At 27.7% G+C, this 17,069-nt stretch overlaps 1 protein-coding gene across 1 annotated transcript in view; it reads left to right on the plus strand.

Moving 5' to 3' along the window:
• Positions 1-418: 418 nt before the first annotated feature.
• The window catches only part of LOC111618069, a 51,372-nt gene continuing 34,721 nt past the window's right edge, over positions 419-17,069 (plus strand). Inside the window, exons 1-4 of the mRNA XM_023359496.1 lie at positions 419-752; positions 11,674-12,842; positions 13,750-13,929; positions 16,876-17,013. Coding sequence (XP_023215264.1) covers positions 11,745-12,842; positions 13,750-13,929; positions 16,876-17,013 — 1,416 coding nt within the window. The 5' untranslated portion in view covers positions 419-752; positions 11,674-11,744. The remainder of the gene's footprint in view (positions 753-11,673; positions 12,843-13,749; positions 13,930-16,875; positions 17,014-17,069) is intronic.

The raw sequence follows: 17,069 nt of genomic DNA on the forward strand, positions 1-17,069 counted from the left end.
TAGATGTAGGCATAGTTTTAATTAAAACTGTAGATAAATTAATATTTTATACTGTAAACCGATAGATCAGATACTACGTTTTGTGCGTGTCGAAGGGAGAATACCGGTTAGTCATTGATGTAGAAAACGGAAATGAATTTTGCGTAGGCGCGCAAGTATTTTTCCTCCACCTTAAATAACAGTTAAGAGTAAAATTGCTCCAGTTGAATATTTGAACTCGTCATTAATTCAACCTATTTAAAAAGAATTGCGAAAGATTTCTTTCTTGACTATTTTTAATAACTTCATTTTCCGGCTGCTGTTTTTAAAGAAAATGTCACGAAATATTAACGAATAAGTTAATTTTCGATTTAATATAATAAAATACTTTTTAGGAATAATCGATTTTCAAATCTTTCCTGATGAAAATGTCATTTTTTATTCGTAATTTTTATCTACATTCAGTAAATAAGAACAGGTTTTGATGATGTCATATTCGATTTTGTAATCCAAGCATAGTACTCGAGGTTGGTGGCAGATGGCGTTGCGCAATGACTCAACAGGTGAAAATTTCTATGAACTGTTTGTCAAACTCACTCGACTTTTTGCGGCTCTTTAATGTTCGATTATTTTACTCCACGATATTTTAATACGAAAGTTTTCCATTAAGAAAATAGTAATAATAAATTAATAAAAAAAGTTATTGAGTTTGTTTTTAAAACGACCTCACTTCCGGTCGAAGTAACGAATCCGGTTGTCAAGGTACGGTATAGGTAAGGTCTTTTCAAATTTTAAAGTTTCTAACTATAAAATATAATTAATTTAACTAACTTAAGAAAAAATATATAGTATTTTTTTATATAAAATTCGAATTGGAAATATTTAATAGTTTCCCCCTTCTTTCATATAAAAATTTTAGTACAAAGAAACAAAAAAAAAAGTAAATTATTAATTCAAATTTCAAAGCTGGGAATTCCTGTATATTTTTCAGTTTGTTTTCTGTTTATTCATCGATTTCTTAATCACTTTAAATTACCTTCATCTTAATTAACTATTTTCAAAAATAAATCTATTATTGCGCAAATTTCTGAAAGAATTAAAAAAATAATTCAACAAAAATGCCCCAACTTTTTAATTTTTCATTTCTCGACGTTTAAAAGTCCTCTGAATTCAAAAATGTAAAAATCTTGAGGGGTCATTTTTTTACCTCTGTTATATATTACAGCCGAGAAAATAAAAAAGTACGTTAAAGCTAACTGAACTGATAAGCTGATATTCTATAAAGCATATTTAAATAGTTTATCATAATTTTTTATATTGATAATTACTAAAATAGTGATTATATTCCAGTTATAATAAACACGAACAAATATATTGATATTATTTCAAATAAATTATAATCAGAGATATCGTTTATATGTTTAATCTCTTCGTTTATTTTCAAAAAGGAAATCGATGATCTGAAATAAGGATGTCCTTCGCAATTTACTTATTATAACGAACCCATAAAGATGTAAATATTGTTTTTATGTCGACCAATATGTTATCAATGAAAAAACTTTAATTAAAAAATGGCAAAGTTCTATACACCTTCCTTAAATAGCCTACATACGTATATAATACTGTAAATGTAATTTCTTACGTTAGTTTATTACTTTGGGTCATTGAAAGTAATGAACAAAATTTTTAATATTGTTCATATATGAATATTGTAACCAAATAATAATCTTTATAATATATATTTATGAAAGTAAAAATATAATTCTTAATTTTAGTGGTCTAACATATATTAGATTTTATTAACATTATAAATATTATAATCAATGTTGCATTAATAGCGTTACATTAGTAATAGTATTTATATCGTAATAAAATAGCAATAAACCACGAAAAATTCTGATTTATCGAATATTCTTAATTCATAAAATTTCTTATTACATTTACATTTAAATAATTGTTTAATATTTTTTTTACTATAATAAATACTAGATTAACTATATATCACATAGAAACATTATTCCAAAATTTAATTAATGTTAATTATAATTAAATTTTTTCTACAATTAAAAAAGTTATTTTAATAATTCTTGTTAAAAATCGAAAACATCTTTATATGTTATTATATTATTTTTTGTTTTAATAAAGAATTAAGATATTATTACATTGCTGAATTCAAAATAATTTTCAAAGGAAGGTTTTACATAATTTCTTTACATTTACCGGAAAATATGTTAAATTAAGGAAATTAAACGATATTTATCTAAATATACATATGTATTCTTTCCATGATATAATTTATTAAAAATAATATTTACAAAGATGAAAATAAAGATTTCTGTGATAAATACCATTTACATTTTTTTTTCTGTTAATAGTCTAACTATATATATATTTTGTGTATAAAAACATTAATTGAATTTATTTTCAATAAAGCATTTGAAAATTTTTAGTAGAAAGCCTTAGGCAAAGTGACCGGATGAGGCCTCTTCCTTCACATTCTTCAAATTTTCCGTCTTGAGAAAATTAACTTACATTTATGATGGAACAATTGGTTGTTCTCTTTATATAGTGAAAATATCAATTGATAGTAAATTTACTATGTAATTTCGTGAAAAATTAGACAGTTTCTCTTTAGAAATGCTGTATTTTGTTCTTCGGGGGCGTAAGCATCCGGGAAATAACAGGCGGTAATTAATCGGAAGTTAGAATATACGCGATAAACTATCAGTAGCACAAGTAAACTTACTTGGATATCTGAAACTTTAAATATATTATGCCACTTTAGAATCATCTGATAACTATAAAACCTGGCATTTTTTAAAATTCGGTTTTTGTATTTATGAGACATTCCTGTTCCAAGCACGTTCACATCTAACGTTTCTACTTGAACATTTATAGAAACTGTATTTATAACACGCGATAGACCTAAGTAAAAAAAGAAAAAGATAAATCTAATAATGGGAAAATGTAACGTGGTAAATGGATTCAAAATGGAATGTTTTGATATCCGGAACCAGAATTTTGTTTTTGGTAGTTGGTTTAAGTGATCGATGGTTAAAGTTAGAGATTAGCGTATCCAGACAGCTCCACTTGGCCTGTCAATTTACAGGACCTACGCTTATGTCATGAGGACAGAGAATGATATGAGAAACAGAAGGTCGGAGCGAATAGATAAATATGAATCAATAAACAATCGTATCTCTGCACTTTGTATAAAGCGATTAACTGAAGGAACTGTTAAAAATAACTCTATTAGAAGGATTTTAGTCGAAAAAAGTAGTAAATGTGGACCTGATAATAGCTTAAAATAGAAAGGAATATAATTTTGTATAATTTCTGAAGAAATACATGTCTTATATGAGAAAATAATTTATGAAAATATCAAATAAAAATGTTTAGTTTTATATACGAATTATATTGAAATTAAATAGGTTAATTGTTTAATATTTTTTCTATTGTCACTTTCTCTTTATTTTAATAGTTTTTACAAAGCAATTAAAATTTGTTTATGAGCAGAAAATACGAGTACCCTATATAAGTGAATCTATGTAAACAATAAGAATGGATTGATGGATCGAATCCGATCTTAAAAAGCCCACGAATCCCTTGAATCCTTAATACTGTACAAGTACATTATTTGTAGCTTTGAGATGCATAGTATTAACTGAAAAAGGTATAAACAATTTAGCAGCACCGAATGTCGGTCGGCAAGTCCTTTACAGGTACTGTACCAATATGTAACGAGAAAGGTATGCCGTTCGGCATCAGTGTCATCATACAATACAGAAAAACCATCACGAGATCGTCACAATATAAGAAAAATTAATTTAAAATAAAAGGCTACTTTAACTAAAAATTCTATATTTATTTATAAAGAAAAATTGATTCGAGAGATTCGAATGAAAAAAAAAATAGCGCAAAGATTCGAATCATCTCCAAGATTCGTGGGACTCGATCATTCGTTAGAGAGTCGAACCCATCTCTAATAAATAGTATATCTAATGTTAATCTTTCTAAAATTATATTCCTTTATTTTCGTATATGAATTATAGCCTATATATTTTTAATATTTTGTTAAAACACTAAACATACTTTTTAATGAATAATTTCATTAAAAAGAGTTGAAAAAAATTCATGACCATAAAGATTATACATTACGAAGATCATGCCAAAAAAATATAAATGAATAAACAAGATTGAGTCAGACAAGGAAACTGTATTCTTAGAACATTATTATGATGATCATATGATTTGTTGTTGAAATAAATACACTTAGATTATTTTTATACATTTTACAAATCAAAAATGTGAAAAATATTAATGCATTATGAAAAATTAATTTACTCATTAACTTTTATGATAGTGTTTTTTTCTCATTAAAAGCTGAATATTACTTTCATATTTAGAAAGATTCTTTTCTAATATTAGTTACTTTCTCCTAACATCAAAATAAAATATTCTATAAAAGATGAATGGTTGTAAGAAAGGCTCTTTCATCTGGATTATTTTTCAAAATCCATGAATATAAATTATACTCGTATATAATCTGTTTTGCTAACTAGATGATAATAAGCTTTTTCCTAACTAAAAGAGGAAGAGGAATAATGGTTCCATATTCGATAATAAAACAAAAAATTCAAATTATGTACAAATGTTTATCATAAAATAATAAGTAACTTAATATTTTTATATCTCTAAAAATTGCATATTATGTTACACAAGAATTTTATAATATGAAAATATTTTATATTTGTGTTAATGTTTAAATAATCAGAAATACGAAACGTAGGAAAAATTGACCTTAATCGTTTTATATACAACTTACAGTACGTATGATTGTCGCGATTTCTAAATTACTGAATTATTGGCCGCAGAGAGCAATCAATCTGTATAAAATAATTTATAATCCTGTTATAATATTGCATAACATTTTGCGACGTATCAAATTATTACATGTTAAAGATGGCAGTCCACAATGGAAACTCTTCATAAAATATAAGACTTAAGCTTTGTAGAAAAAAGTTAATATTCTGTTTTATATCTATGATTAATAATAATAATAAAACAAAAATAATTTTTATTATTATTTTCTAATTTCAATCAATTTATATAACATATTAACAGAAAAGATATAGCTTATGTCTATAAATGATTTTAATATTTTTTTATGTGTAAATAAAAAAAATGGCAGCTTAGATTTATCTAAAGTCATAAAAATCGATAGCAATACCGACTTGACAGTCAAGCACAATTCGGAGCGAGCGGAATATTATGAACTGAATTAACTTTGAAGGGAAAACGCAGGAACAATAGGTAGTCAATGATTTGAAGTGACAAGGGTCGAACTTCTTATTACCCAACTTAAATACTGTAAATCAAAATTGAGGGGATATTAAAGCCAAGGCTATGACTGTAAAACTGATTTGATTCGCTTTCTATAAATTATGGATAACCAAACAGAATACTGTATATATATACAAACAATAAGAAAAAATGTTCTGTAATGTGAAATTAAATAATTATTAGAATGCAAGAACATTGCCCATTTTAGAAAAAGAAGAAACAGCTTTCATCTTAGTTAAATTTATAAAAATTAGGAAGTATAATAGATATAGGAACAATGTAACAATTATAAAAGTAAACATGAATCCATATACAAGTAATATAATTACAAGTGACTATTTGGAGTGCGTATATAGTTCATTCTATCATAAATTAATTATCGCGTTAGTGTGATTTTGGTATATGTGATGATGCTAACTTTCCTCATAAACGAAATGATAGGTCAGGGGTTATCCGCCAGTCAGGCTGACTAGTAACCTCCGATGGCTAGTTACGATATCCGAGTTCCATTTACAAAACGATGTTTTCATTCATTCTCCTAACTAGGACTCTCGTTACTCTTTTCTTTACTTTTGAGTTGGTCTAATAATTTCACTAATTTCGCAGAATCTCCAAATTCAAATAACATAATGTATAGACTTATGCTTAAAATATAAAAAGAAAAGATTGAAATAGCTGTAAAGAAAACTATAAAAATTATACATAGTAAAGACGGAAGCTGCGGCTTTAGTTAAATAATTATTAATTTGACTTATATACTTATCTTCTTCTGCTAATTAATTAAGTCCTGTATGTTATTAAATTACTTATAAAGCAAACTAAAGTTAATTTGATTTCGTAGAGAGAAGTTCAACATTGTTTACTAATAAATAGTGCAGCTTTAAGTTGTAATATTGCATTTCTAAAAATAGGGGATGTGCCTGTTGGAATTTTAGCTGATTTCTCTTCCTACTTTTAATTCATAATTCTGCATTTCCCGTATAACTGCGTATTGAAATAGGATATAGCGTTTTTATTAAATAGTAATCGCTCACTTTTGATTTTTTTATAATTGTTCTCATTAAATTTCGGATACTGAACTATTGGTTATCCCTCGTCGAAATAAATACTCTATCAGGTTAGAGAATTCATTTTCTAAATAATTATTTCTTAATGAATATGCGTTTATCAGCATGTAGCAATATCACTAATGATGCTGTCTATTATGTACAGCATCATTAGCGATATTGCTACAGTTTAAAATATTTATCATTGTATACGTTCAACATCTTTAGTGATTAATTTCGCACTAAAAATATTCATTTTGTCATCAGTATCAATTTGTTTATGATAACAACATCAGTCTCTTTGTATCTATTATCAGTATCAATGATAAAGTATACATAAAATCCTATCACTGCGTTCACCAAATGTCTTTTTGGTCAATTTTGAATATGACATATTTTTGATACAAAGTAATTTTGATGGATATAAATATAATTGCGTATATTACCGAGTTAAATATATTAAAAGTACTTGTAACTCGATAGTTTCGTGTGGCAGTCTCAGAAATTATTCATGACGATGAAATGTCACTTAGCATTGAATCAGAGCATAGGCCTACTCTATCAATTTCATAATCTCTGCGCAAAAAACTTTTTTCGAGTTGTTTTGTTACCAAATCTATTTTTGGACCAAGTTCACCCACGCTTATACCACTTACAATGGCTTGCATTGTTGTGTTCAGATATTCCCACGACGGTTACCACTTAGAACAGTTGCAACAACAAAATGTTTCTGTATGAAATGTTGTTTTAAGCTCACTCTGTAAATAGCTCATTAATTGCTCGAAACTTTACTATAATAATCTTACCACTAAGTTACTTCATAATCGATAAAATTGTAATATATATATACTTTGTAAATAATATAACTTTGCAGTTTAATATTTAGAATTTTTTAAATATTAGTTGTAGCAATTTTTTTACTTCAAAATTGTGACTTAGGAAGACATTTTTACGTTTCACCATAATTAACAAACCATTTTAAATTTATATAACAACTTAGTATATATTTGCTATTTTACTATTATTATTAATTTGCATCACTCATTCTCTTGCAATTACAATAAATGCCAAATCATGCTAAGCCTGCAATTTCTTCAGATTTAGTTGAAAAATCATAAACGTTTTCATTTAAATGTAGATTTTTATAAATTTTCTTTTTCAGAAAAATAAAATAATTCTGTGTATTCCATGTATTTCATAGAGGGGGAAATGTTTCCTCTTGGTATTTTTCTTTTTCATAATTCCTCTTATTACTATAAATAAACTTCAATAAATTAGAATTAAAATTAAATACCATATAAAAGTTCACATATTTAATTTAATAAATGTATTCTATCTTTTAAAATAACATCTGTGAACTACTCAAAGATCCTGGTTGATTCAACTTCATTTAAGTACTTTAGAAGTATCTAAAGTAGTTTATATTCTCTTAAAGTAACAATTCTTGTCACTTATCATGAAAAAATTATTATTAAAATTATTTTTTTATTTTATTTTTATTTTATTATGGGATAAGTAGTAAAATATTTTAAACTTTCAATTAAAGAAATGCTGTATGTGTTGAAGATAGTCACAAAGAAAAAGTGCATTAGAGATTACATCTCAATATCCTGTCATATGACTGAAGCAAAGGGTTTTCCATATAGAAAAACTTCTAGAAAAGCTATTCTGCAAACAAAGGAAGTGATTTTTCCATTTATTTTTTAAGAAATAATATTTGTTATCAATTAATAAATTGGAAATTTTATAAATAGTTTCAATTTATTTTTATTTGATAATAGAAAACTTCGACGACGAAATAAACTTTTGACACTCGTAAAGATTTTAAAAAATTCAATAGATTGTTATTAATAAAATACTAAATTTTTCACTGATATTTTAACTACAGATTCAGTACTTTACGTTAAGATAAAAATCATTTTTTAGGAAAGAACTGAAAAATATAAATAAAGTAAATAAGAAATAAAACACACAATTTATATATTGAGTAAAGATTTATAAAAAAATAAAATATTTTTACAAATAAAAATATTGAATACATAGGATTATAGTAATGAAAGAAACATTAAAAATTATGCTTAATCATTTTCTATCAGCTGTTGCTTATATAAAAGTTTATATAATCTAACGTAATTTAACGCTTTGTAGAAATAACTTGCAAGCATTTCAGTTATTTAAATAAATAAAATGTCGAATTAATTTTAAAATATTTTTAAATAGACAACTAAAATCATATTCCGTATTCTTGGAAAAGGTGGAAGAAGTGAGACAAAAGAGAAATAAATGAATTTTCCGTGAGGAAATTCTAAATAGGCCAACAATGTACAGTACGTCTAACATTTTCCGTTTCCGCTTTGTTTTCTTCGAAGTTTAGTCAAAATTTTCGAATTTCTTTAGTTTAATGAATCTATAATTAAGTCTATTGTGAAATTTAAGTTAATTGTGTTTATTATATCAAATATTACTATTTAATCTTATAACGTTATTTAATTTTAACTTTATAAATTTATACAGGAATACAGTATTTTCTATTGACGTAATAATTCAAATACAATACATAAACATAAATTATATACTATAACTATTTCGTAATATAATTGTCGTAACGTAAAAGTCGTTATCTGATTTTACTTAAAAGAAAATAAATCTGATTTCGATGTTTCAGTGCTTATTACTTATATATTTGGTGTTAATTTATATCAATGAAATAAAAATGGGAGTAAGAAAAGCTATTCTTAAAAAAATTGAAGAAGTTTCCTTGACTCTTCATTCATATAATTGAAAAGTCATCCGAGAAATAATTAGGAAAAGTGTTACCGAAACGTGTCGCTTCGTAATCTGTTTTGAAGTGGTCCAATTATCGAAGGAAGCAATTAATACGGTCGCGATCTTATTTTTCTGTCCCAAGGTGCGATGGGCCAATCCCTTCTGGCGCCGGGCGAGTTCCTTTAAGACACTCCGAACTCAGCCAAGGTTGACAGTGATGCTGTCCAACTGCCCTCCGGTTTGTTAGGGTGTAGCTGACGTCAAAAACAGACCAGCAAAATGCAAAGTTGATGTTTTTTCACCCACACCTTCACAATACTAATGTCTGTGTATCAGAGACAGCTTGAAAGAGGCCATTCATTGTCATGTCTCCGACAGCCGATGCAGTTAGGCACCGAGGCGCCTCTCGGCTCAACATATCTCCATCCGTCAAGTGTGTTTAGTTGCAGCGATTCGCTTAAGGAATCGCTTACGTTTCGTTATTATTATTTACGAAAATAATAACTGATCGCCTGCATCTTTAAGAACCTCATTCAGGTAGGAAAGGCGTATTTTGACTCTCTTTACTTTGTTATTCTGTAAAAAACGTCCTGAAAGCATTTTTGCTTTCGTTTGTCTGTTAATTGACTCGTCTTCTTTTAAAATAGTTTGGACAATTAGCAAAGTTCTGTAAAGTTATTCAGAAAATTCAACTAAACTTCTTTGATATTTGTATCAGTAGAACTTTACTTAGGATTTAAGTAACTTAATACTTTGTGCTAGTGACAACTAGTGATTGAAAGATGCCCGGGATGAAACTTAATCCGAGGATAAAATTAGTCGCAATTGCTGAGTCGTAACCGCGTGGCTCCAGTTTGACTAATTGACAAACTGAAATCGGGCATTAAACGCTCATCGACAATAGATGCCCGAGCCGGTACTGTTTTATCTCTATTATATAACTAACTAACAAAACAAAATTCAAACTTTTATTCCAATTCCGACCGATTTGTTCTCTAAGAAATACTAAAAATCTTAGAATTTTCGGCGACTTCCTTAAAGATTAACGGATATGGGGCTACCCATAGTACCTCGCGAGGATTGTACTTCCTGCTGATTAATCGATCGAATAGCTCATTAAGTAGTGAGTCAGAACACAAGTGGTGAGTCCCAATAACATCTTTAATAATACAACTAGCTTCTAAATATTTCAGGTTTAAAAATTTTTATTCGGTCGCTATTTTAACATTGTATATATCTTTAGATCATTTTATATCATAAATAAACACATAGTATTAAAATTAATTTCCTTAATTATGATTTAATTTTTATCTTATAATTTAAGTCAATTGATTTTAAACTTTTTAAGGATTGTTGTATGATTTTTATACTGCTTAACGAGTACGCAATTTAAAATTTATTTCATTTAAATAACGAAAAATTAAATAAATTTTAAATACTGTACAGACACATTGCAATCTTCGGATATTCACAATGTTTGAATCTAACTGTCAAAACTTTTTCGTAATACCTGTAAATATCCTTTTTAGCACATTCAAAGAATTGGAAAATTGATAACATTGGTTTCACAGTGAATGCCCTTATAACACTTTCAACTTATTCAGATAATTGGGAGAATTGATATTATCGGTCATTACACGAATGGGGTGTAGCAGCAGCTCCGATGTCCTTTCAGCGCAAAGTAATTGGTGATATAGGGCATAACATGAAAATTATTTTATTTGTGTCGGTTTTACATCGTTGAAATTCTCAAAATAGGATACGACTTTAACTGATTCTGTACGGCTTTGTGAAATTTTGAATTATTAATTTCATTGTTTATATAGAGAAGCTCGAATTTCTTTTTCTTTTTTCGGATATTTTCATTTGTATTTCTACTAGATATTTTTCTGAAGAGTATTTAATCCACTTGTTCGAATGAGTTAAGAAGTTTTAAATAACATAATCGCATTTTAAATATTAACCAATATTTGCATTTAATTTGGTCTCGTATTTTAGAAATTTAAAGCAATTTAAAAATTATTTTTGAAGTCTACCGTTTAAAAGGATTTACTGTAAAACCGCCTTTTAGTGTCCGGTTTCAAGTAAACAAGATTAATTTCACGCAGAGTTATTCAATTACTATTGACATAACTATCGTACTACAGTCCCTTACAAATAGAACTGTATATTCATCGACGTAAATCATTTTATATCGTGAGATCTTAGTTATATCAATATTGTAAAATGACATTTTTTTTATATTCTTGATATCTAAGTTCGGGCGTTGGATTTTACATGTTATTGTTTGCTAATAAACAGAGACAGACGGAAAATCTTCTATCGATTCAATAGAACGCTTATGCACTAATACTTTTTTTGCTAAGATAATTTTTTTTCATATTCTCAAGAAATTCATTCATTAAATTAGGCTGATGTCTATTCTGGTTCATATTAAGTATCTTTTATTATTGTGTTGATATATTCCATATTATGCAAATTTAAGTTTACCTAACTTAAAGTTTATAATTTTAAGTCTTACGCCTTTTTTTATTTTCAGAATTATTTTATGAAGAAAAGTTTTCTTCGTTTATTTGTGCATTGTGATTTGAATCTGGAAAGATAAATGCTATGAAGTTATACATATCTATAAAGAAATTAATTTGCATCTTGAGCGTTTTTCCCATCTTATATTTATGTTCCGCAGAACTTAGAAGAACATTTACAAGTGAAAAAGGCGAGTCGTTTTCGAAGCTTCTTATTCATAAAGATTCAGTGTATGTCAGTGGTAATAATGAGATTTATAAATTGAATTCGGATCTTGAGAAAACACAAAAGTTGGAAGGCAGACCCTGCCAAGAACAAACGAGCGACGAAAGAAATGACATTACAGTTTTGCTAATGTACAAGTACACCAAATCTGATTTACTATTGAGTTGCGGCACGGCTTGCAGAGGAAGATGCAAATTACATTTGGAGACAGATATAGTGAAATATAGATGGATCGGAGATTTCAACGATAATCTAAGTTATGTGGCAAGTCGCGATTCAACCGTAGCATATTTTGCTCCGGGACCTTTTAATCTCAACTCTCTCTACGTCGCATCCACATACGATAACAGACCTTTAGACCAGTCTCCAGTTTCTGTATCAAGTAAAGCGATAAATTTTACACGAAATACAACGCAGAGTTTTACTTTCGTTTATTCGTATCATTCGGAATTACAATCGACATCAGTCGATTTTCATCAATCGTATAAGAAAAGATATATAGTGAATTATGTCTACGGCTTTAGTTACGAAGGTTACAGTTACTTTTTAACTCGTCAAAAAGTAAGTTTGGAATCGCAAAGATACGAAACGAGGTTGGTTCGAGTATGTCAGAAAGATACTGCATTCTTTTCCTATACAGAAGTTCCTTTAAGTTGTCATAAAGGATTGGATAAATATAATTTAGCTACGACTGCATATTTAGGAAATGTCAGCAAATCTCTCAAGAAAAGAATGAATTTAAATCAAACGAAAGATGTCCTTTTTATAGTTTTTGCTGCTACTATTAGTGATCACGAGAACATGATTGACAGAAACAAAGGATCGGTTATTTGTTCGTTTCCGATGTCACAAGTCGTCGGATTTTTCAAAACCGCCGTGGAGAAATGTTTTAAAGGAGAACCCAGAACTCATTTGTTAAAAGTAATTACCGGTAATCATATCGACTGTAAAAAACAGGTAAGTCTAATTATCATAACATCATTTTTTTTAGTTCTTAATTTTTTCTATTCAACATTGTTATATAAAATATTATAGCATTTGTATCTATAAAACTAAGAACTGAATTGACATTAATTGTAAGAAAAGTTTGGTTTAATAATAAGATAAAGTAAATTAAAATTACGGTAGACCTATTTGCAAGTTATATTTTCTTATAACAACATTATTTAGGTTAAAACTTCCTTCAGATTGATTGTCATAAATGTTTAAATGTTTTATAAAACATCTCAAGGACAAAATTAGAAAATGTAATTTATATTTTATTTTATTTAACAAATTCTCTAAAGTAACTATATATATAACTTTTTTACCAAACAATTTTTCAATAACAAAATTGATATATTTTTTTTATTTAAAATTTAATCGTTATTCAAAGAAATGTATTTAATATAAAATGACATTGAAAAACTGATAATACGCTTTGATTTCAGAATATTCTCGGATGATACAAAAAACTCTCATAAAAAATACCTTTTCTCTGGTTTAAGATGTTATCTTTGGGTTGTGCTAGTCAATTTATGAGCTTTGTTGACACTGCCCGACAGCTCATGACCGTTAAGACAAAAAGTTGTCCGGAAGATGCATTATTTCTATGTGTGGGCTCATAAATTAGTCGAGTTGGGTGGTTAATATATCCATTAACCTTTCTCTTCCCTCTCTTTTCCTCTATTATATCCGTTTATAATGTATACAGAGACGAATTTCTACAGCCTATTAATTAATTGTATATCTTTTTACAAATATTACAAGTGTTAATAAAATAATAATAATTTACTTCTAAGCTTCCTAACAACATCCAAATAAATAAAATATGAAAATTTTAAATTTAAACTTACTATTTTAATTATGAAAATTATTTTTCCAGGATATAGATATTAAAGACGATTTTTGTGGATCACAGTTGAATCATTATATAGAAGGAATGGAAGCAATTCCTGGAGGATTTAGAACTCATGTTAATAAACATGTAACATCTCTGGCTATCACCTTACAAAAAGAAGAAACTGTTGCGGTTCTAGGTTCTGATGATGGTTATGTTATAAAGGTGTGCTTAATATTTTAATAATTATTTTAATTTAAAATACAGTATTTTAGTAACTAATAAAAGGAACTATTAATAACATAATGGAGTTTTATTTGCAATTATATCTATTTTAAAAAAATTGGGAAAATTGGATGTGTGTGAATTTATTGAAAAATTTAATCATGCATAACATATGTTGTTTTACATCCTCGTTTTTTTAAAGGAAGGAGTAGGTTTCAATATGAATGGAATCCATCAACCAAAACTCAAGGGATAATAATTCTGGAATGAATTTAATTATGTTACCAATTCCCTTTGGATAATTCAGATCATTTGCAATTCTTCACTCTGTTCTTAGCATAATGTCATGGCAAGGAGAAACAGATAACCCTTTTAAGTCCTGCTCTGTATCATCTGGCAGAGAATCCATCAGCGAGAATTAGTTTGCTGCATATTTTATTCATCCGGGCCTGACATGATCGTGTCTGACTACTTAATCAATGCATGGTACACGATGCTATGACATTCAGTGGGCGAAAAATTGTCATCCTTTGTGCCCACGCTATTAGTACAAGTTGGTCGAATGTGTTGGTGGCTATAAACACAATGACAGTAATGACTCCAAAGACGAAGACCAGATTCACCAATGGAAGCACTTGACCTTTCACTAACCTAAGATTAAAATGAATCCTCAAGAGATTGATGATTTAAAAATATTGGGGCGATATTTATAATTGAACTATCATGTTGATGCAAGCAATATTCTAAGCTGATTTTCAATTATTATGATTGTTCGATCAATTTTATTTTAAATCATACATAATTGTTGAAATAAAGGAGTAAATAAGAAGCAAACTACATATTAATAATTCCTATTCATAGAAAAATTGGATCTTTAAATTACAACGGAACGAGAACGTCAGATTGATATGAATCTTGTTTCACCATATATTTATTGTTTATTAGAAATTAAGTGATTCTAATTTCCTGTTATTTTGAATCACTGTATAATAATTTTCGATATTTAGGATGTCCTGTGTAAAACAATTACCCAATAAGGCAACTGAAATGAATGAGCAGAATATAAAAATATTCTAATCAGCGCTATAACGAGACAGGTGCAACCGGTACTACACCATCACAGGATCCAGAACAAAGGGGGACCTAAAATGGGGTATTAAAAATGATCAGTATTATATTTTTATTTTCGAATTTTAAATTTTGCAGCGGTGGGAGCCGATTCCGTAACGTTTTTGGTTAAAGTTAAAAAATTACAAACCATTTCTATCTTATTTGTTTTTTTATATTTTTTTCCTTAAAAAAAAGAGGTAGCCAAAAATAAAATCTTACACAGTGCACATGAAAAGCTAGTTAACGCTTAATTCCAATCACTTGTTAAAGATATCTTGTTTTAAATTTTAATTTGTTGCAATCGGTAATATTTTAAACATTGTAAAGTGCAAAACTCTAATAAATTATTTCCAATATTTTCTAAGATGAATTCAAATAGTCCAGACGGACAGATTATCTTTTAATGATCTGTAAAATTAATTTTATGAGCAGATTAGATTATGCTTTAATAAGCCATTAAAGCAGGATTAAGCTATAAATTATTTTTATTGATAATTCTTAGTATGTAGGAAAGAAACTTTAAAAACTGATATCACAATATCATTCACTAAGTTTATAAAAAACGAAAAAAGGAAAACAAGAAGGAACTGTCGGCAGTAATCATCTCACAAGTCTATTATGTTTTAAAAACACTAGTTGCTTGATGGGTTCTCACATAACTCACCCCGCCCTTATGTTACATGATATTGATCGCCTACTTAACCAACACTGGACGCTTTAACAATCATTAAACTTGCCCTATAATGCTGGCATTTGTATTGCATATTCCACATAAATAAGCGTATTTTAGTTATTAAATGAGTTTCAACATACGACGAAATAGATTACGTTCTTTATAAAGTATATAAAATCTTTGTTTATTTATTCTTTGAAATCTCGTAATTTGATAACAACTCATCGATGATAATTATTTTTGTTTATATTTTAATATCAAATTATTGTGTCCGAGAGTTTCGTAGGGTTAATCATCCTTTTGGAAGCACAAAAACACTTTGAGAATTTGACCTTGAATGAGTTTACTTTATGAGTCATAAAACTTTTTATTTTTTATTAATCTTAGATTTTAATATTTACGTTAAGGATTACAGGTGTCTGAATTATTATTTATGCAAATTTATGAATATAAGATATTGCCTTTATCAGTGGCGACTCGTGGCTGTCTAATATGGGGGTGCTGTCCCAGGAGGAAGATTGGCACACAACTAATAGAATAGTTTTGATTTCATATATTGTTTTGATCGGCGCTAGTTTTGATAAAAACATTAACTTTTAACAGTGTATAAGTTTATAATTACTGTGTATTAAAAATTGAGACATCGTTGGTAATTTTATTTTTCTTTGGGGTGCTTCACTTCAACAGGGCTTATCACGAGTGCCAACCTTAATCAAACTGTTTAATAATTTAGCATCAATTGTTGTATATAAATCTAGATAAATTTGCAAACATCAGAATAGCAAACACTTTTTAGAAAATTGCTAATGAATATTAATATATTTTAATTAACAATGTGTATTTGGATAAATGTATTAATTATTACATTTTTATATTACTAATATTTGCTCCTGATGCACAGAGTGATTCATTGCAGCAGAACATATGCAATTTTTTTCTGGCATATGTTTCGAATTAATGTTATGCAATAAATGCTGGGAACATAGTTACTGTAATCATAAATAAGTTCTATAATTAACTCTAATGTAATGTTTAATTGGCAAAACTCCAACTATTTAATATTGTCAAGTTAATAAATTGATTTTGCATTTAAAAAATAAAATATTTTTGCAAAATATAAAAATAATTCTAAAATTTTAAACTTCTTATTTTTTCATTAATAGGTAATATTAGAAAGAAGAAAAGATCAACCACTTTTCACAATACTTCTCGCAGACGACGATCAACTTGACAAAGAAATTAAACCATCCAATGCATTTGATGAGAAACATGAAAATATTTATTTACTTGTAGGAAATAAGGTTTGTTATTTATATTTATCAAACATAAAAAAACAACAGTAATAATATATATTACA

Source organism: Centruroides sculpturatus, unplaced genomic scaffold (assembly GCF_000671375.1).
Source record: "Centruroides sculpturatus isolate CEXI.00-Female unplaced genomic scaffold, Cexi_2.0 scaffold155, whole genome shotgun sequence".
NCBI lineage: Eukaryota > Metazoa > Arthropoda > Arachnida > Scorpiones > Buthidae > Centruroides > Centruroides sculpturatus.